Consider the following 22,597-nt stretch of genomic DNA (forward strand, 5'->3'; position numbering starts at 1 on the left):
CCTCCCTCCTCCCCCACCTCCCCACCCACCCCCACCCCCCACCCTCCCCCACCCCACCCTCCACCTCCCCCACCCCCACCCACCCCTCCCCTCCCACCACCCCACCCCCCCCACCCCTCCACCCCCCCTCCACCCCACCCCACCACCCCACCACCCACCCCACCCCACCCCACCCCACCACCCCCACCACCCTCCCCACCCCACCCACACCCCACCCCACCCACCCTCCCCACCCCCCACCCCACCCACCCCCACCCTCCCCCCCTCCCCCCACCCCTCCCCCTCCCCCTCCCTCCCCTCCCTCCCCCCACCCCACCCCTCCCCCACCCCACCACCCCACCCCTCCACCACCCCACCCCACCCCCCACCCCCCACCCCACCACCTCCCCACCCACCCCCACCCCCCACCCACCCCCACCCACCCACCCACCCACCCCCACCACCACCCACCTCCCACCCCCACCCCACCCCACCCCTCCACCCCCACCCCCACCCCACCCCCACCCACCCCACCACCCCCTCCCCACCCCTCCACCCCCTCCCCTCCCACCCCCCTCCCCTCCCACCCCCTCCCCTCCTCCCCCACCCTCCACCCCTCCCACCACCCCCTCCCTCCCCACCTCCCTCCCCACCTCCCCCCTCCCCCTCCCCACCCTCCCCCTCCTCCCACCCCTCCCCTCCTCCCCCTCCCCTCCCCCCCACCCCCTCCCCCTCCCCTCCTCCCCCTCCCCTCCTCCCCCTCCCCTCCACCCCCTCCCCTCCCCCTCCTCCCCTCCCCCCCTCCCCACCCCACCTCCCCCTCCCCTCCCTCCCCCTCCCCTCCCCTCCTCCCCCTCCCCTCCCCTCCCTCCCCCCTCCCCTCCTCCCCCTCCCCTCCCTCCTCCCCCTCCCCCTCCCCTCCCTCCCTCCTCCTCCCCTCCCCCTCCCCTCCCTCCCTCCTCCCCCTCCCCTCCCTCCTCCTCCCTCCCCTCCCCCTCCCTCCCTCCTCCCCCTCCCCTCCCCTCCTCCCCCTCCCCCCTCCCCCCTCCCTCCCCTCCCCTCCCTCCCCTCCCTCCCTCCCCCTCCCCCCTCCTCCCTCCTCCCTCCCTCCCTCCTCCCCCTCTCCTCCCCTCCACTCCCCTCCCTCCCTCTCCTCCCCTCCACTCCCCTCCCTCCCTCCTCCCCCCCCTCCCTCCCTCCTCCCCCTCCCCTCCCCCCCCTCCTCCCCTCCCCCCCCCCTCCTCCCCTCCCTCCCTCCTCCCCTCCCCTCCCTCCTCCCCCTCCCCTCCCTCCTCCCCCTCCCCTCCCTCCTCCCCCTCCCCTCCCTCCCTCCTCCCCCTCCCCTCCCTCCCTCCTCCCCCTCCCCTCCCTCCCTCCTCCCCCTCCCCTCCCTCCCTCCTCCCCCTCCCCTCCCTCCCTCCCCTCCCCTCCCCTCCCCTCGCTCCCTCCCTCCCTCCCCTCCCTCCCCTCCCTCCCCTCCCTCCCCTCCCTCCCCCCCCTCCCCTCCCTCCCCCCCTCCCCTCCCTCCCTCCCCTCCCTCCCCTCCCTCCTCCCCTCCCTCCCCCCCCCTCCCTCCCCCCTCCCTCCCCCCCCCCTCCCCCCCCTCCCTCCCCCCCCCTCCCTCCCCCCCCTCCCTCCCCCCCCTCCCTCCCCCTCCCACCTTCCACCCTACCAACCTTCGCAAAAAACAATCATCCGCCAACATTTCCGCCACCTCCAAACAGACCCCAGGGATATATTTCCCTCCCCACCCCTTTCCGCCTTCCGCCAAGACCGTTCCCTCCACAACTACCTGGTCAGGTCCACGCCCCCAAACAACCCACCCTCCAATCCTGGCACTTTCCCCTGCCACTGCAGGAACTGTAAAACCTGCGCCCTCACCTCTATCCAAGGCCCTAAAGGAGCCTTCCACATCCATCAAAGTTTTACTTGCACATCCACTAATATCATTTATTGTATCCGTTGCTCCCGATGCGGTCTCCTCTACATTGGGGAGACTGGGTGCCTCCTAGCAGAGCGCTTTAGGGAACATCTCCGAGACAACCACACCGCCCCGTGGCCCAACATTTCAACTCCCCCTCCCACTCTGCCGAGGACATGGATGTCCTGGGCCTCCTTCACCGCCGCTCCCCTCGCCACCAGACGCCTGGAGGAAGAACGCCTCATCTTCCGCTTCGGAATACTTCAACCCCAGGGCATCAATGTGGACTTCAACAGTTTCCTCATTTCCCCTTCCCCCACCTCACCCTGGTTCTAAACTTCCAGCTCAGTAACTGTCCCCATGACTTGTCCTACCTGCCTATCTCCTTTTCCACCTATCCACTCCACCTTCTCCTCCCTGACTTATCACCTTCATCCCCTCCCCCACTCACCCATTGTACTCTATGCTACTTTCTCCCCACCCCCACCCTCCTCTAGCTTATCTCTCCACGCTTCAGGCTCACTGCCTTTATTCCTGATGAAGGGCTTTTGCCCGAAACGTCGATTTTGAAGCTACTTGGATGCTGCCTGAACTGCTGTGCTCTTCCAGCACCACTAATCTAGAATCTGGATATCACAGTTTAGCCAAGCATCGGGACCTTGCGATCTTGTCCAGATAATCCAAAATTCGGATAATCGAATGCCGCATAATCAAGGTTCCTTTGTATATGCAGGAACCTGGCTTGTGTGTAGATATTTTAATTTTTTTCTCCTGTAGTGCTTCCTTGTTTTTAGCTATTCACTTGTTCATGTTGTTTTGTTTGATTGCAGTTCACTGCTAAACTTCACTTGGTTCCAATATCTCTTAAGTGCTCGGTCATTGTAAAACATTGAGGTATTTTCAGAAAAAGTTCGTAGATATGGACGGCACGGTGGCACAGTGGTTAGCACTGCTGCCTCACAGCGCCAGAGACCTGGGTTCAATTCCCGCCTAAGGCGACTGACTGTGGAGTTTGCACATTCTCCCCGTGTCTGTGTGGGTTTCCTCCAGGTGCTCTGGTTTCCTCCCACAGTCCCAAAATGTGTGGGTTAGGTGAATTGGCCATGCTAAATTGCCCGTAGTGTTAGGTGAAGTGGTAAATGTAGGGGAATGGGTCTGGGTGGGTTGTGCTTCGGTGGGTTGGTGTGGACTTGTTGGGCCGAATGGCCTGTTTCCACACTGTAAGTAATCTAATCTAATCAAATTGGATACAGAACTGGCTCAAAGGTGGTGGTGGAGGGTTGTTTTTCAGACTGGAGGTCTGTGACCAGTGGAATGCCACAAGGATTGGTGCTGGGCCCTCTACTTTTTGTCATTTACATGCGAACATGAGAGGTACAGTTAGTAAGTTTGCAGATGACACCAAAATTGGAGGTGTAGTGGACAGCAACGAGGGTTACCTCAGATTACAACAGAATCTTGACAAAATGGGCCAATGGGCTGAGAAGTGGCAGATGGAGTTTAATTCAGATAAACAAGAGGTGCTGAATTTTGGGAAAGCAAATCTTAGCAGGACTTATACACTTAATGGTAAGGTCGTAGGGAGTGTTGCTGAACAAAGAGACCTTGGAGTGCAGGTTCATAGCTCCTTGAAAGTAGAGTTGCGGTAGATACGATAGTGAAGAAGGTGTTTGGTATGCTTTCCTTTATTGGTCAGAGTATTGAGTACAGGAGTTGGGAGGTCATGTTGCGGCTGTCCAGGAAATTGGTTAGACCACTGTTAGAATATTGCGTGCAATTCTGGTCTCCTTCCTTTCGGAAGGACATTGTGAAATCTGAAAGGGTTCAGAAAAGATTTAAAGGATGTTGCCAGGGTTGGAGGATTTGAGCTATAGGGAGACGCTGAACAGGCTGGAGCATCGGAGGCTGAGGGGTGACCTTATAGAGGTTTACAAAATTTATGAGTGGTTTGGATTGGATAAATAGACAAAGTCTTTTTCCTAGGGTGGGGGAATTCAGAACTAGAGGGCATAGGTTTAGGGTGAGAGGGGAAAGATATAAAAGAGACCTAAGGGGCAACCTTTTCATGCAGAGGGTGGTACGTGTATGGAATGAGCTGCCAGAGGGTGTGGTGGAGGCTGGTACAATTGCATCATTTAAGAGGCATCTGGTTGGTAATATGAATAGGAAGGGTTTGGAGGGATATGGGCCAGGTGCTGGCAGGTGGGATGAGATTGGGTTGGGATACCTGGTTGGCATGGACGGGTTGGACTGAAGGGTCTGTTTCCATACTGTACATCTCTATGACTCTATATAAAAAGAGGTACTATTCTTAAGAAAAATAAACTCCGCTCCCCGTTGCTTGGAAGGAAAGATAGGGTCAGCAACCAAGCACTTAGATCCTGTGCAGACCAACTGGTGGAAGTATTCACCAACATCTTCAACCTCTCCGTCCTGCAAGCTGAAATCCCCACCTGTTTCAAATCCACCACCGTCACCCAGTACCTAAGAAAGTACATGCAACTTTCCTTAACGACTACTGCCCTGTAGTTCTGACCTCCATAATCATGAAGTGCTTTGAGAGGCTGGTCATGGCCCACGTCAACTCCAGTCTCCCAGCCTGCCTCAGTCCCCTACAATATACCGACCGGCGTAACGGGTCCACAGTGGATGCCATATCTCTAACCCTGCCCTCATGCCTGGAACATTTGGACAACAAGAACAGTTTTGTCGGACTCCTGCTTATCAACCACAGCTCTACTTCCAACATCATTATCCTCTCCAGATTGATCTCAATTCTCTGAGACCTTGGTCCACGACAACACTCAACACTGGAGCCCCCCCCCCCAAGGATGTGTCTTCAGCCCCCTACTGTATGTACTCCCTGTACACCTATGACTGTGTTGCCAAATTCCATATGAACGCCACCTACAACTTACCTGACAATGATTCAGTATGTGGATGTACGTACTAGAGAAGGTGCAAAACCTGATCTACTCTTGGGAACTAAGGCAGGGCAGGTGACTGAGGTGTCAGTGGGGGAGCACTTTGGGGCCAGTGACCATAATTCCATTAGATTTAAAATAGTGATGGAAAAGGATAGACCAGATCTAAAAGTTGAAGCTTGAAATTGGAGAAAAGCTCATTTTGACAGTATTAGGCAAGAACTTTCAAAAGCTAATTGGGGGCAGGTGTTCGCAGGTAAAGGGACGACTGGAAAATGGGAAGCCTTCAGAAATGAGATAGCGAGAATCCAGAGAATGTATATTCCTGTTAGGGTGAAAGGAAATGCTGGTAGGTATAGGGAATGCTGGATGACTAAAGAAATTGAGGGTTTGGTTAAGAAAAAGAAGGAAGCATATGTCAGGTATAGACAGGATAGATCAAGTGAATCCTTGGAAGAATATAAAGGCAGTAGGAATATACTTCAGAGGGAAATCAGGAGGGCAAAAAGGGGACATGAGATAGCTTTGGCAAATAGAATTAAGGAGAATCCAAAGGGTTTTTCCAAATACATTAAGGACAAAAGGGTAACTAGGGAGAGAATAGGGCCCTTCAAAGACCAGCAAGGCGGCCTTTGTGTGGAGCTGCAGAGTATTGTGCATCAGTATGTGGAAAAGGATACGGAAGATATAGAATGTAGAGAAATAGATGGTAACACCTTGCAAAATGTCCCTGTTACAGAGGAGGAAGTGCTGGATGTCTTGAAACACATAAAGGTGGATAAATCCCCAGGGCCTGATCATGTGTACCCTAGAACTCTGTGGGAAGCTAGGGAAGTGATTGCTGGGCCTCTTGCTGAGATATTTGTATCATCGATAGTCACAGGTGAGGTGTCAGAAGATTGGAGGTTGGCAAATGTGGTGCCACTGTTTAAGAAAAGTGGTAATGACAAGCCAGGGAACTATAGACCAGTGAGCCTAACGTCAGTGGTAGGCAAGTTGTTGGAGGGAATCCTGAGGGACAGGATGTACATGCATTTGGAGAGGCAAGGACTGATTCGGGATTGTCATCATGGCTTTGTGCGTGGGAAATCATGTCACACGCACTTGATTGAGTCTTTTGAAGAAGTAACAAAGAGGATTGATGAGGGCAGAGCGGTAGATGTGATCTAGGGGGACTTCAGTAAGGCATTCGACAAGGTTCCCCATAAGAGACTGATTAGCAAGGTTAGTTCTCACGGAATACAGGGACAACTAGCCATTTGGATACAGAACTGGCTCAAAAGTAGAAGACAGAGGGTGGTGGTGGAGGGTTGTTTTTCAGACTGGAGGCCTGTGACCAGTGGAGTGCCACAAGAATCAGTGCTGGGCCCTCTACTTTGTCATTTATATAAATGATTTGGATGTGAACATAGGAGGTACAGCTAGTAAGTTTGGAGATGACACCAAAATTGGAGGTGTAGTGGACAACAAAGAAGGTTACCTCAGATTACAACAGGATCTTGACCAGATGGGTCAATGGGCTGAGAAGTGGCAGATGGAGTTCTATTCAGATAAATGCGAGGTGCTACATTTTGGGAAAGCAAATCTTAGCAGGACTTATACACTTAACGGTAAGATCCTGGGGAATCTTGCTGAACAAAGAGACCTTGGAGTGCAGGTTCATAGCTCCTTGAAAGTGGATTTGGCAGGTAGATAGGATAGTGAGGAAGGTGTTTGGTATGCTTTCTTTTATTGGTCAGAGTATTGAGTACAGGAGTTGGGAGGTCATGTTGCGGCTGTACAGGACATTGGTTAGGCCACTGTTGGAATATTGCATGCAATTCTGATCTTCCTATCAGAAAAATGTTGTGAAACTTGAAAGGGTGCAGATATGATTTACAAGGATGTTGACAGGGTTGGAGGATTTGAGCTATGGGGAGAGGCTGCGGCTGTTTTCCCTGCAGCATCGGAGGTTGAGGGGTGACCGTATAGAAGTTTACAAAATCATGAGGGGCATGGATAGGATAAATAGACAAAGTCTTTTCCCTGGGGTTGGGGAGTCCAGAACTGGAGGGCATAGGTTTAGGGTGAGAGGTGAAAAATATAAAAGAGACCTAAAGGGCAACTTTTTCACACAGAGGGTGGCATGTGTATGGAATGAGCTGCCAGAGGAAGTGGTGGAGGCGGGTACAATTGCAATATATAAGAGACATTTGGATGGGTATATGAATAGGAAGGGTTTGGAGGGTTATGGGCTGGGTGCTGGCAGGTAGAACTAGATTGGATTGGGATATTTAGTCAGCGTGGATGGGTTGGATCGAAGGGTCTGTTTCCATGCTGTACATCTCTGAGTCTGTGACACCAGTATGGTAGGATGGATATCTATCAACGACAAGGCAGAATATAGAAAGGAGATAGAGGGCTTGGTGACATGGTACAATGAGAACAACCTCTCTGTCATTGTTGGCAAAACTAAAGGACTGATCATTGACTTGAGAAGGAAAGAAGGAGAAGATGCCCCCATATATATCAAAGGAGCGGAGGTTGAGAGGGTGTAGAGCATCAAGATACTTGCAGTGATGATAACTGACAACCTGTCCTGGACTTCCCACATGGAAGCATCAGTCAAGAAGGCACACCAATATCTCCTCAGGCGGCTCAGGAAATTTCGCACGTCCGTAATGACCCTCATCAACTTTACAGATGCACCATTGAAATCATATTGTCCGGGTGCATAGCGACTTGGTATATCAACTACTCTGCCCAGGGTTGTAAGAAACCACAGAAGATTGTGAGCTTAGACTAGCCCGTCATGGAAGTCAAACTACTATCCATGGACTCCATTTACACAGCTTGTTAGACAATAGACAATAGATGCAGGAGTAGGCCATTCTGCCCTTCGAGCCTGCACCGCCATTCAATATGATCATGGCTGATCATTCCTAATCAGTATCCTGTTCCAGCCTTATCTCCATACCCCTTGACTCCACTATCTTTAAGAGCTCTATCCAATTCTTTCTTAAATGAATCCAGAGACTGGGCCTCCACTGCCCTCTGGGGCAGAGCATTCCACACAGCCACCACTCTCTGGGTGAAGTAGTTTCTCCTCATCTCTGTCCTAAATGGTCTACCCCGTATTTTTAAGTTGTGTCCTCTGGTTCGGCACTCCCCCATCAACGGAAATATGTTCCCTCCTGCCAGAGTGTCCAGTCCTTTCATAATCCTATACGTTTCAATCAAATCCCCTCTCAGTCTTCTAAACTCAAGGGTATACAAGCGCAATCGCTTCAGTCTTTCCGTGTAAGGCAATCCTGCCATTTCAGGAATTGACCTCGTGAACCTACGCTGCACTCCCTCAATAGCCAGAATGTCTTTCCTCAAATTTGGAGACCAGAACTGTACACAGTACTCCAGGTGTGGTCTCACCAGGGCCCTGTACAGCTGCAGAAGCACCTCTTTGCTTCTATACTCAATCCCTCTTGTTATGAAGGCCAGCATGCTATTAGCCTTCTTCACGACCTGCTGTACCTGCATGCTTGCCTTCATTGACTGGTGGACAAGAACACCCAGATCTCTCTGAACAGCCCCTTTACCTAATTTGATACCATTGAGGTAGTAATCTGCCTTCCTGTTCTTGCCACCAAAGTGGATAACCAGACATTTATCCACATTAAACTGCATCTGCCATGCATCTGCCCACTCACCTAACTTGTCCAGATCACCCTGTAATCCCCTAACATCCTCATCACATTTCACCCTACCACCTAGCTTTGTGTCATCAGCAAATTTGCTAATGTTATTGCTGATACCATCTTCTATATCATTAACATATATTGTAAAAAGCTGCGGTCCCAGCACGGATCCCTGCGGTACCCCACTGGTCACTGCCTGCCATTTCGAAATGGAGCCGTTAATCACTACCCTTTGTTTCCTATTAGCCAACCAATTCTCTATCCAATCTAGTACTTTGCCCCCAATCCCGTGCGCCCTAATTTTACTCACTAACCTCTTGTGTGGGACTTTATCAAAAGCTTTCTGAAAGTCCAGGTACACTACATCCACTGGATCTCCCTCGTCCATCTTCCGAGTTACATCCTCAAAAAATTCCAGAAGATTAGTCAAGCATGATTTCCCCTTCATAAATCCATGCTGACTCTGTCCTATCCTGTTACTATTATCCAGATGTGCCGTAATTTCATCCTTTATAATAGACTCCAGCATCTTTCCCACCACTGAGGTCAGACTAACTGGTCTATAATTTCCTGCTTTCTCCCGCCCACCCTTCTTAAAAAGTGGCACAACATTAGCCGCCCTCCAATCCTCAGGAACCGACCCCGATTCTATTGAACTCTGGAAAATAATCACCAGCGCATCCACGATTTCCCGAGCCACCTCCTTCAGTACCCTGGGATGCAGGCCATCAGGTCCCGGAGACTTATCAACCTTCAGACCTAACAGTCTCTCCAACACCAAATCCTGGCAAATAGAAATTCCCTTAAGTTCAGGTCCTTCAGCCACTGTTACCTCAGGGAGATTGCTTGTGTCTTCCCCAGTGAACACAGATCTGAAGTACCCATTTAATTCCTCTGCCATTTCTTCGTTCCCAGTAATATATTCCCCTGCTTCTGTCTTCAAGGGCCCAATTTTTGTCCTAACCATTTTTTTGCCTTGGACATACCTAAAAAAGCTTTTACTATCCTCCTTTATATTCTTGGCCAGTTTACCTTCGTACCTCATTTTTTCTCTGCGTATTTCCTTCTTACTAATCCTCTGTTGTTCTTTAAAAGCTTCCCAGTCCTTAGTTTTCCCGCTTATCTTCGCTAAGTTATACTTTTTCTCTTTTAACCTTATATGTTTCTTTACTTCCCTCGTCAGCCACGGCCGCCCATGTCTCCTCCTGGGATCTTTCTTCCTTTTAGGAATGAACTGATCCTGCATCTTCTGCATTATACACAGAAATATCCGCCATTGTTCCTCCACGGTCTTCCCTGTTAAGGTATTGAACCATTGAACTTTGGCCAGTTGCTCCCTCATAGCTCCATATTTCCCTTTATTCAACTGAAATATTGTCACTTCAGATTGTACCCACTCCTTCTCAAATTGCAGATTGTTGCCACGGAAAGGCTGCCAACATCATCAAAGACCCATTGCACCATGGTTATGCTCTCCTACAACCAATCCATCAAGCAGAAGATACAAAAGCTTGAACACAACACAACACACACACACACACACACACCCCAGCAGGTTCAGGAGCAGCTTCTTCCTGGCTGTATTTAGACTGATGAATGAACTCTCTAACTTCAAATAATGCTGATCTTGCCAATGTTGATTTTACCTAGCATACGTCATGTGTGATGTAACCCATATGTCTCTGTTGAAGTTGTTTTTTTTTAACTCTATGATCTGTATGTCCTTATGGTGATCTGTTTGTATAGCTCGTAAACAAAGCTTTCAACTGTACTTAGGTACATATGACAATTAATAAGTCAATCAATTAATCAGTCAGGATTCTCTGAGCCAGACCAACTGCTCTAGCAGCAACCAGGAGTCTGGTTTTGTTAAATGGTTCCATTACAATTTTGAAGCCAGTTACCTCTCCAGTGAGAACATTCTTCTTGGGCACTCTCACATCTTCAAAGATGATACCTCTGGTATCTGAGCAGTGCTGATCCATGTTAAAGTCCTTTCTTCCAACCTGGATTCTCAGGAGAATCAGCAGAGGTTGCCTGCAGAGGTTCTGTGGTGTGATATGTACACCTCTGGAGCTGATGGTACTTGAACGTGGGTCCCCTGGCCCAGAGGTAGGGAGACCACCACTGCACTACAAGAGCCTTAGAAGTGTTTTGTATCAATCTGTTTGGGGATGTTGTAGCACATTTCTGGCACAAGTGGTAGGACTTAAACCCAGACTTTCTGACCCTTTCTCTGTGTACCCTTTCTGACATTCACCCAATGGAGAGTTGCCTAATCCATAAACCATTAGTCTAATAACATTCAGTATCCATTTTACCACTTGTGTATTACTACAAATGGCAGTTGTAACTATGTTATGGACAAGGCCATACCACTCAAAACATTCTTCAGCAGACAGCCCAGACCGTAACTTTGCTATTTTTTTTCAGTAAGCGTGCAGTGAAAATTACTCAGAGTAAGTGAGCTAGGTTGACTACCAGGTTTTAAAACAGACAAAAATGTATTTACAAAATTACAGAATGAAACACAAAGAACAGGATATAGAATACCCACAGAAGTCAGTCTATCCAAACTAGACTTAATTATTTTGTTCTAAAAATGCACAACAGACCCAATAAACAAACTCCTTAAACACAGAGTAAAAATGAAACAGTGGCTTATAGGTTAAAGTTAGAAAATTGTAAGGAGAGAGAGAAGTTCAAGTCTCAACTGGGACTGACTCCATAGCCTCTCTTCATACACACAAATGCTGAACTGAACAAACTAAACTTCTGAATTGAGCTGCACAGCTAGACAGCTGGCCAAGCCCCCTTTACTATACAGGTTACTTCTAAAACATAAAACCTTTGGCCTGAAGACTCCGGTGGGTCAGTGGTTAGCACTGCTGCCTCACAGCACCAGAGATCCGGGTTCAATTCCCGCCTCAGGCAACTCTCTGTGTGGAGTTTGCACATTCTCCCCGTGTCTATGTGGGTTTCCTCCAGGTGCTCCGGTTTCCTCCCACAGTCCAAAAATGTGCAGGTTAGGTGAATTGGCCAAGCTAAATTGCCTGTAGTATTAGGTGAGGAGGTAAATGTAGGGGAATGGGTCTGGGTGGGTTGCTCTTCAAAGGGTCGGTGTGAACTTGTTGGGCTGAAGGACCTGTTTCCACACTGTAAGTAATCTAATCTAAACAAAAAGCCTCTCAGTAAACCCTTTCATCTCAAAGGCCAAATTGTGAATTTTTGATTTCTTATCTGTTTCCTGTGATACTTAACTGCTGTCTAGCCAACTCCCCAGCTCTATTTAATCGTTCTCTAAAATTTGACACATAGTCCAAATGTGTGGTCTTTGAATTCTGACTTATTGATTTCTCCTTAATCAATTTTAACGGTCCTCTTATGTTATGCCCACAAATTAATTCAAATGGACTGACTTTGGTCTATTCATTTGGTCTGATCGCAAAAAGCACAAACAGAACTCTTTATCCCAATCATCTGGATAATCCCGACCATAAGCCCACAACGTGGTCTTTAATGTTTGATGCCACCTTTCTAGCGCTGCCTGTGAATCTGGATGGTACGCAGTAGATTTGAACTGTTTTATTCCCAAGTTATCCATAACCATCTTGAATAGTTTAGATGTGAAGTTTGATCCTTGTTCTGACTGTATCTCTATCGGTCGTCCGTGTCTAGTAAAACATTTGAGTAATTCTTCTTCAACCATTTTAGGTGTGCTATTGCGTAATGGGATTGCCTCAGGAAATCTAATCAGTACATCCATTATTTTTCATAAATACTTATTCCCACATTTTGTTTGAGTTAAGGGATCTACACAATCAATTAAGACTTGTGAAAGGTTCTTCAAAAGCTGAAATAGGTATTAAAGATGCAGGTTTTATTACTGCCTATGGTTTTCCAATTAGCTGACATGTATGACACGTCTGGCACAATTCAGCTACATCCTTGTCAAGTCCAGGCCAGTAAAAATGTCTTTGTATTTTAGCCTGTGTTTTCCTCAGTCTGCAATGGCCTCCAAGTGGTAGCTCATGTGCCACTTGCAGCACCTCCTTTCTATACCCTACTGGCAAAACAATCTGATGAACCTCTGCCCGTTTCTCATCTGCTTGAGTGTGTGATGGTCTCCATTTCCTCATTTAGACATCATTTATTAAGTAATAACACAGGAATGCATTCACTCTCCTTTCATGTACATGTCTTTTGATACAACTGCTTTAAGTTCTCATCTTTCTCCTATAACTCAATAAGCTTAGCAGAGCTAGAGATAGTTGCATTTTTAACATTTGATTCCTGCTTTGTCCCACTTATCTGATCAAAAAAAGTCTTTGATAAGGCTATTTCAGTTTCCTTATCTGCACCTTTTGATCTCTCTTGCTTCAGCATATGCCTCTGTGATCTCGTTAAGACACAATCTGGGAAGGTTCCTGGATAAATATCCTGCAGTGTTTCAGTTGCTTGCATCTCCACTGGCCTTTCAACTAGAGGAGGCAGCACGCCTACCAGTGAATCAGCGATATCATTTGCAAGGACAAATTGTATTCCTGGAGCTGTGGGTTTGTCCAGTATGCCTACCACAAGTTCTCCACTCTTCTCTGGACTCTTGCCTCACTTGACATAATTGAGTGCTTTTTGTCTCACTGTGAATTCCTGTTGCCAGTACCTTTTCTTGCCATAGTCTTTCAGGAGTACACATCTCCTCGTCCTTCAGCATGACAGACTGAGCAGATCTTGTGTCCCTTAATATCATAACCGCTTTACTCCTAGCCTATGTGAATAAACTTTATCCTTGCATATATTTATATATATTTTTAAGCAGATCTGGCTTAACCTCTGATCAGTTTGTGCATTCTGATGCAGTTTTCTAACTTTCTCTGTCCTTTTTGTTACCAGTCCAACAAAACTCCCGGGCTTGTCCGGTTTTCCTACATCTGGCTTTTTCTCCTAGCCCACCAACACTGAAATGTGTGGCCCACTTTATTACAATGAAAACACTGGAGCTTTTTAACTTTGTCCCTCCCCTCAAGGGTTTCCTTTTTACCCTGTGGTGAGTTATCCTTATGATCTTCCCTGAGATCTACCTTTCCCTTTCCACATGAGAATTTCTTTTTGCCCCATTTTCTATCCCTCATGGACTGAAATTGATTCTGGAAGCCAAACCAAGTTCTAAGAACCAGCTCATAATCATCTGCCACTTCAGCTGCTAAACTTGTTGTTTTAACTCTCTGTTCTTCCACATGAGTTTGTGCTGCTTCAGTCAGTGGATTTTTGAATTCTTCCAAAATAACTACCTCTCTAAGGGCATCATTGGTTTGCTCTATTTGTAAAGCTGTTATCCATCCATTGAAATTACTTTGTTTGATCCTTTCAAACTCAATATAGGTTTGACCAGGGTCCCTCCTGAGAATCCTGAAATGTTGTCTATAGGCTTCTAGTACAAGCTCATATGTACTTAAGATGGCTTTTTCCACCATCTCATACTCCCCAGATACCTCCCCTTATAGTGATGCAAAGATCTCACTAGCCCCACCTACAATTTCTTTTGGATCAACAAAACTCACGTGGTCTGGCCACTGCACTGTTTCGCCACTTTTTCAATGAGATGGAAAAGACTTCCACATCCTTCTCACCAAATTTAGGCAATGCTTGAACGTACTTAAACAGTTTCTCATCAAGCTTTCACCTACCATGAGTATGCTCATACTCACTTTCTTCCTCACTAAACCCTACCCTCAGCCTTTATCTCCAGCCTTTATGCTGACTTTCCTTTTAAGTGTCAGTTTTTGAAGTTCAAACTTTCTCTCTCTTTTTCTTTCTCTTCTGCTAAATCCATTTGTTCTTTTTCTTTTGTTTTAATTCTAACTCAAACTGTTTCACTTCTGCTGCCCTTTCCTTATCTCTCACCTCTAACTCAAGCTGTTTCAGTTGCAATTGAATTTTTGCCATCCCTACAGATTCTGATGGTTTCTCCAGCGAATTTAAATGCTGAGCTACTGCTGTAACTATCTCATCTCTCCTCACAGTAGGAGGTAGTTTCAACACCAGCTTGTCTACTAACTCTTGGCGGCTGAAAGAGCCATTGCTATCCAAAGCTTTGTCTGCCTACACAAACTAACACCCGAAATAAAGACACTAGTACCTACCACTTTCTGTTTAAATCCTGCAAAGAGCCCCCAATCTGTTATGGACAAGGCCAGACCATTCAAAACATTGTTAAGCAGGCAGCCCAGACCGTAACTTTGCTATTTGTTTTGCTAAGCGTGCAGTGAAAATTACTCAGAGGAAGTTCGCTCGGTTGAATACCAGGTTTTGAAACAGATAAGAAATTATTCACAAAATTACAGAATAAAATGCAAAGAACAAAATATAGAATACCTGCAGAATTCGGTCTATCCAAACTAGACTTAATTATGCTATTCCGAAAATACACAACAGTCCCAATAAACAAACTCCTTAAACACAGTAAAAATGAAACAGAGGCTTACAGGTTGTAGTGAGAAGGGCATAAGGAGAGAGAGAAGTTCCAGTCTCAACTGGGACTGACTCCAGCAACCTCTCTTCACATATAGAACTGCTGAACTGAATGAACTAAAGTTCTGAATTGCACTGCACAGCTAGAGAGCTGGCCAAGTCCCCTTGTCTATACAGGTTACTTCTAAAACATTAAAAAAATTGGCCTGAAAACTCATTTGTTTACATACAAACAAAAAGTCTCTCAGTAAACCCTTTTATCTCTGTACTAGTTCAGCCGATTCGGAGCCTGGGCTGTTTTATGATCAAGGATTCGGTAACCTTGAGAAGAAGGAACAGCTTTTAGAAAAAGGACCAGTTTGTGACAAATTGTTCACATTTTTTCCTTCATTATTCTTGATAAACAAACTTGGTCTCACTCTTGTGGAGTACCTCAATATAAAAATGGGTGCTGTCTATTTGACATTGTGTGTATGGATATCTTTTGTGTTGAAAAGACCAGTCTGTAGAGCGTCAGTAAACTCTAGAGGAATCGAGCAATTTGAGATATCTGAATAAGTCTTGTTTCAAGTAGTAGAGTTTGTCTGCTCGCTGCTGGAGAGATCTTTTAAGATAGAAAAAGGTACTTGCAACCATTATACAAACACCCTGGACAGAAAGTCTGTGTGAAATTAATTGTTTATATTTTTATTTGCAGCTGGGAAGAAGCAGAAGTGTGAAAGAATTTGTAAAATTAAATCGCATTGGTGAAGGAACCTATGGTATTGTGTGTAAGTCCAGTTTAATTTTCTTTGTATTTGTGTCAGGAGATCATTTTTGTTTCTCATTAAATGTTTTATCTATTCAAAATTGATAAAGCTCTTGAAATCTTCAGGTTCGTTAATTGTTTGCTACAAAATTTTAAATTAAAGCCACAATCAAATTGGACACACTCTCATTGAATGGCAAGTCACGCTTGAGGGGCTGAATGGCTGTTATTTATTATGATGGATAGATACAGTTATATTAAAGTATGCACATGAAAGATACTATAACCAACCTTCCCTCCAAGCTGATACAAAGCTAGATGGATGGACTGGTAGTGTTGAAGAAGCAGGAGGCTTCAGATGGACTTGGACAGGCTCAGAGAGTGGCCAAAGAAGTGGCAGATGGAATATAATGTGGGAACGTTTGAGGTTATGCATATTCATACGGAGAATAGTGGAGTAGACTATTTTCTAAATGGAGAAAGGTTTAAGAAATCTGAAGCACAAAGAGACTTGGAAGTCCGAGTTCAGGATTCTCTTAAGGTTAATGTGCCGATTCAGTTGGCAGTTAGGGAGGTAAATGCAGTGTTAGCATTCATTTCAAGAGAGCTAGAATACAAGTGATATACCACTGAGGCTGTATAAGGCTCTGGTCAGACCCGCATTGGGAATATTGAGAATAGTTTTGGGCATCGTATCTAAGGAAGGATGCGCTGGCATTGGGCGGCAGCAGCAGGGGGTGGTTGGGTGGGTGGGTGGGGGGAGGGTCTAGAGGATGTTTACAAGAATGATCCCCGAGGTGAAGGGCTTATCATATAAGGTGAAGTTAAGGACTCTGGATCTACTTTATGGAGTGTGAAGGGGAATCTTATTAAAACTTACAGAATACTGAGAGGCTTGAATAGAATGGATGAGGGGAAGATATTTCCTCCAGTCGAAGAGGCTAGGAGCTAAGGTCACAGCCTCAGAGTGCAACAATGACCCTTTAGAACTGAGATGAAGAATTTCTTCAGCTGGAGAATGGTGAATCTATGGAAATTATCACCACAGAAAGCTGTGGAAACCAGGTCAATGAGTGTTTTAAGAAAAATAGGTTCTTAGAGTCAAAGAGATGTACAGTACAGAAACAGACCCTTCAGTCCAACTTGTCCATGCCGAGCAGATATCCTAACCTAATCTAGTCCCATTTGTCAGCATTTGGCCCATATCCCTCTAAACCCTCCCATCCAGATGGCTTTTAAATGTTGTAGTTGTACTAGCCTCCACCACTTCCTCTGGCAGCTCATTCCATACACGTACCATCCTCTGTGAGAAAAAGTTGCCCCTTAGGTCCCTTTTATATCTTTCCCCTCTCACCTTAAACCTATGCCCCCACCCCCCCCTAGTTCTGGACTCCTTCACCCCAGAGAAAATACCTTGTCTGTTTATCCTATCCATGCCCCTCATGATTTTATAAACCTCTGTAAGGTCACCCCTCAGCCTCCGATCCTCCAGGGAAAACAGCCCCAGCCTATTCAACCTCTCCCTATAGCTCAAATCCTCCAATCCTGGCAACATCCTTGTAAATCTTTTCTGAACCCTTTCAAGTTTCACAACCTTCTGATAGGAAGGAGACCAGAATTGCATGCAATATTCCAAAAGTGGCCAAACCAATGTCCTATACAGCCGCAACATGACCTCCCAACTCCTGTACTCAATTCTCTTACCAATAAGGGAAAGCATACGAAATGCCTTTTTCAATATCCTATCAACCTGCAACTCCACTTTCAAGGAACTATGAACCTGCACTGCAAGGTCTCTTTGTTCAGCAACACTCCCTAGAACCTTACCATTAAGTGTATAAGTCCTGCTCTGATTTGCTTTTCCAAAATGCAGCACCTCGCATTTATCTAAATTAAACTCCATCTGCCAGTCCTCAGCCCATTGGCCTATCTGATCAAGATCCCATTGTACTTTGAGGTAACCTTCTTTGCTGTCCACTACACCTCCAATTTTGGTGTCATCTGAAAACTTCCTAACTATACGTCCTATGTTCACATCCAAATCATTTATATAAATGACAAAAAGTAGTGGACCCAGCACCAATCCTTCTTGCACTCCACTGGTCACAGGCGTCCAGATTGGGGATTGAGGATTACAGGACGAAGGCAGGAGAATGGTGTTGAGACACATCAGGCCCAGCTCTGCTCCTAGATCTTATAATCTAAATTTTAAGGGCATGTGTGGTTAAGGGCACACCCCTTCTCATTTTTGTTTTGCATGGCCATATAGATTTGGTCATTTAAAGGGACCAACTTGTTCATGGTGTGTGCAGGACCTTTAGGATGATGGCTGCACAGTCTGGGGAACATTGCTTACAATGAATCCAGAGTCTAGATTAGAGTGGTGCTGGAAAAGCACAGCAGGTCAGGCAGCATCCGAGGAGCAGGAAAATCGACATTTCGGGCAAAAGCCCTTCATCAGGAATAATCCTGATGAAAGGCTTTTGTCCGAAACATCAACTTTCCTGCTCCTCGGATGCTGTCTGACCTGCTGTGTTTTTCCAGCACCACTCTAATCTAGACTCTGGTTTCCAGCATCTGCCGCCCTTGTTTTTACCTTTTTTTACAATGAAACTTGACAGCTGGGGGACTCAGCATTGAAGATACACACTCTCAAAACTGACAGCCTCACAACCAAGGCCTCACTGGATTTTTGATTTTGGATTTGAAGTCGGGTGCTTTGGGCGGTGGGCGGTTCGGATCAATCCTGATCAGGTGGGACCAGAGGTTGCTCGGGGTGCCAGAACAGATCAGTGTGCAAGCAGCAAAGTAGACAAAAACTCTGGTGCTGAATTGCCCAAGGAAGTTCATTTTTATTGAGTAAGATTGTATAAAAATGGATGGCATGTTCTAAAAAGTCTTTTTTGAACCTCCCATTTTTACATCACTGGATTTGCAAGAATGTACCCATTTAGTTCAGAGCCGAGTATTTGTGACCATCTTACCGTTACAAATTGATATAGTCAATTTTTAAACATTGCTCTGACTGACTGGTGAAAAAGATTATATTAAGAGGAAAAACAAATTACAATTTTACTAACAAGTTCATTTTCCATTAGAATAACAAGATCAGTTTAATACTGTTACCTTGGAAATTTGTTACTTTTGTTACATATAGTTGCTATTCTCTCAGGGTATATTTATGTTCCCTTTGACATTCTGGTGGTATGTCTACTACCATTGTCATGTGAACCCAACTGGACCAAGCACCCTACAGAATCCCATGAGTATATACCTTTCTTAAATAAATATAGGGAGACTTGGCATTCTCCATCACGACACAGCAGAAAGAAAACAGCAGAAGAATCTGCCCATTTTTAGGACTGAACTAATAAATATATTCATGATAACCTCACCTGGTGCAGGAATGGAATGGACACATGCCCAGCCAGCTGAGCTAACTGATCCCACAAGGTCGTAATTTCTGCATTTACATTTTTCATGCTTTAGACCGAGCTCATGATACAAAAAGTGATGAAATTGTTGCCCTTAAGAAGGTTCGAATGGATAAAGAGAGGGATGGTAAGTAAGAAATATCAAAATCGGTGGCGTTTTCAATCTGTTTGTGAAAGTGCATTCTTTTTAGAAACTTACTAAACATTTCAGAAATAATACCAAAACTCATTGCACACCAAGTGTATATTTTGAACCAGTATTACTTTGGTCTAATTTTGCATACACAATTTACCAGTTCGTTAAGCTGTTTCCAAAATAAGAGAGATTTCCATTTGTAATACCTTTTAAGACCAGGATTTTCTGATATACTTTACAGCCAGATACCACATGAGTGTTAATATATAGTTACTGTTGCCTTGAAGGAAAATCAGCTAATTTGCACAAAGGGATCTCTAACAAACAGCAATGTGATAACCAGATTATATATTTTTGTGATGTCGATCGAGGATTAATATTGATCAGGCCACGAGAGAGAATGTCCATGCTTCAGCTTGATATTATTCATAGGTTCTTTTATATCCACCTAACAGAGCAGATAATTTAATGTCTTTCTGAAATATGGTTCCTCTGACAGTACTCCACTCCTTCAGTACTGCACTAGGATGTCAGACTACATTTTTGTGCTTAAGTTTCTGGAGTGATCCTTGAACCTAGAATCTTCTAGACCACTAAATCATGCTGATGGCACCCCATACAGCATGTTCTTTTCATTGTTGGGGGGAGAAAATGGGAGCAAGTGTAATCAATGTCATCTTGTGCAATTGCTATAATTACTTTCATTTTTAAGTTGTGAAAACATTGATTACTACTAGAGTCTCGTCATGTCCCTTAGAGTGTATGCCAAACTGTAACTGAGATTACATTCTATTATGACACAAATGCCAAACACAATGGGTTATAGAATTAATCCAATATTAAGGGAAATGGTTCATATGTATTGCAGCAAATGGGTTGTTTCTAAAGTTAATATCCTCTTCAAATGTGAAGTTGTAGCTAAAATGTCTGCCACTTATTATTCTTGATTCGGAGATGCCGGTGTTGGACTGGGGTGTACTGGGGTGAACCCTCCCAGTTGGGGAACACTTCAGTGGTCCAGGACATTCAGGCTCGGACCTTCGGGTGACCATCCTCCAAGGTGGACTTTGGACAGGCAGCAGAGGAAAGTGGCCGAGCAGAGGCTGATAGCTAAGTTCGGTACCCATAGGGAGGGCCTCAACCGGGACCTTGGGTTCATGTCACATTACAGGTGATCACCATTGCACTACACACACACACACACACACAGATATTCCTACACACACACACACTCTCACATACACACGGACACAGGTACACACACACGCGCACACAGACACCCACACACACCCTTATAGACACACACACACTCCCACACATGCACCCCCTCACAGACTTAAGACACTCTGCACTCACTACACTCACACTCACACACTCACTCACAACCCCCACCCCAGACAGACAGACAGACACACAGACAGACAAAGACCCACATGCACACACATATTTTGTGTGGTGAATTTTTTTGTACTTGCAGAGTTACATTGCACTTTGCTCAAAAACTACATGCATTCATGTGGAACTCTGAGCTCAAAAACTGCATGAATTTATGTAAAACTCTGTTATCTCACTTTTTAGATTGGAATCAATCTAAACATCAGGTCATAAACAGAGAACACAGGGGGCTAGCACCTTCAACATATTGTCTAGCTATCACCATTGTTAACGGCTAACCCAAGAATGCAACTTTAAAAAAAAGGGTTTTGTGATTTACACATGAAAGAAGTGAAACTATCACTGTATTGTAACAGATGAAAGGCTTAACAGACAATCAATTCTTCAATGTATAATTTCAGTTACATCACACTGCAAATTTTTGCTATAAATTCTGTGTTACGATCGAGCCCTCCACAATCACCTGATGAAGGAGCGTCGCTCCGAAAGCTAGTGTACTTCCAATTAAACCTGTTGGACTTTAACTTGGTCTTGTGTGATTTTTAACTTATTATTCTGTTAAGCATTAGCTTTTTCACGTAATGTCTGTTTGCTCACCACCATTGACCAGAATTGCATCATATTGTAAACTGGAATGCTACTGTGGATTAAAGAATAGTAAGCAAATCAGTTTGCTCTTTTGTGGATCTCATAAATATGCACCATGAAACCTTGGGGGTCATAAAGTTGAATCCGTTTTCAGCAACAAAGCTCATGTTAATAAGTCTTGGATTTCCAATTATGGACTTATTCATCAATAACATTTACAGCAACATAGCAACTCTTTCCAAGCCTCTAATTCCACTAATTTGTAAAAGAGAAAGTGAGCATAAGCCCAAATGCAGCTGGGTATCATCATTTAAAAAAAAACACATTTCCACTGCAGCTATTATGACCTCATGCCTTTCCAGTGTTGTTTTCATTTTGAAGAGGAATTACTTATGGTTAAATAATGTGACATAACTATAAGCAAATAGAATTGGGAGCAATAAAATCCTATCAGCTGCATATATAAGCTTCTGTCTTTCTTTTGTTTATTTGCAGGAATCCCCATAAGTAGTTTGAGAGAGATTAATCTGCTCCTTAAACTGCGGCACCCTAATATTGTGGAGCTAAAAGAAGTAGTCGTGGGAAACCACCTCGATAGGTTAGTGTTGGATGGGCTGGGATTTTTTTCACTAGAGCATAGGAGGTTATGGGGTGACCTTGTAGATATTTATAAAATCATGAGGGTCAGAGAGGAGGTGAATGGCCAAGGTCTTTTCCCCAAGGTGAGCGAGTTCAAAACCAGGGGCATATTTTTAAGGTGAGAGGAGAAAGATTTATAAAGGACATGAGGGGCAACTTTTTTACACAGAGGGTCGTTAGTATGTGGAATGAACTGCCAGATCAAGTGGTGGATGCAGGTACAGATACAATGTTTAAAGAACTTTTGGGTATGGACAGGAAGAAGAAAGGTCCAGAGGGATATGGGCCAAATACAGGGCAGGTGGGACTCGTTTAGTTTGGGCACATGGTTGGTGTGGACTAGTTGGACAAAAGTATCTGTTTCCAGGCTGTATGACTTCGAGTGAGCTGCTAACCCAGCCCCATTCCTCTGTGAGCCATACCAAAAGTGTAACCTTTACTTTCATCCAAATTCTCAATTTGTTTCTCTTTATAAATGTTATCCTTTTATATAAACAAGACTCACCAAATTTCTCATTTGGGGGTCCATGCAAACCTGCAAGTTGGTCATGAATTTGCAGTCTGTAAGATAACAACATGAATGGGACTTGTTCTGAGTTGAGCCTATATTGATGATTTCCTTCCACTTAAATAGGACATGCTCTGAAGGATTTCAGCGTTAGGCCCAGAGGCTTAGTGCACTTGCATGGCC

General features: G+C 45.5%; 1 protein-coding gene across 2 annotated transcripts in view; it reads left to right on the forward strand.

Moving 5' to 3' along the window:
• The window catches only part of cdk10 (cyclin dependent kinase 10), a 41,064-nt gene that overhangs the window by 2,157 nt on the left and 16,310 nt on the right, over positions 1-22,597 (forward strand). The window contains exons 2-4 of one of the 2 annotated variants that reach the window (XM_072595969.1): positions 15,664-15,736; positions 19,204-19,275; positions 21,763-21,865. In XM_072595969.1, coding sequence (XP_072452070.1) covers positions 19,257-19,275; positions 21,763-21,865 — 122 coding nt within the window. In that variant the 5' untranslated portion in view covers positions 15,664-15,736; positions 19,204-19,256. The remainder of the gene's footprint in view (positions 1-15,663; positions 15,737-19,203; positions 19,276-21,762; positions 21,866-22,597) is intronic. The other variant, XM_072595970.1, reaches the window with a different exon arrangement.

Source organism: Chiloscyllium punctatum, chromosome 26, assembly GCF_047496795.1.
Source record: "Chiloscyllium punctatum isolate Juve2018m chromosome 26, sChiPun1.3, whole genome shotgun sequence".
Lineage (NCBI taxonomy): Eukaryota > Metazoa > Chordata > Chondrichthyes > Orectolobiformes > Hemiscylliidae > Chiloscyllium > Chiloscyllium punctatum.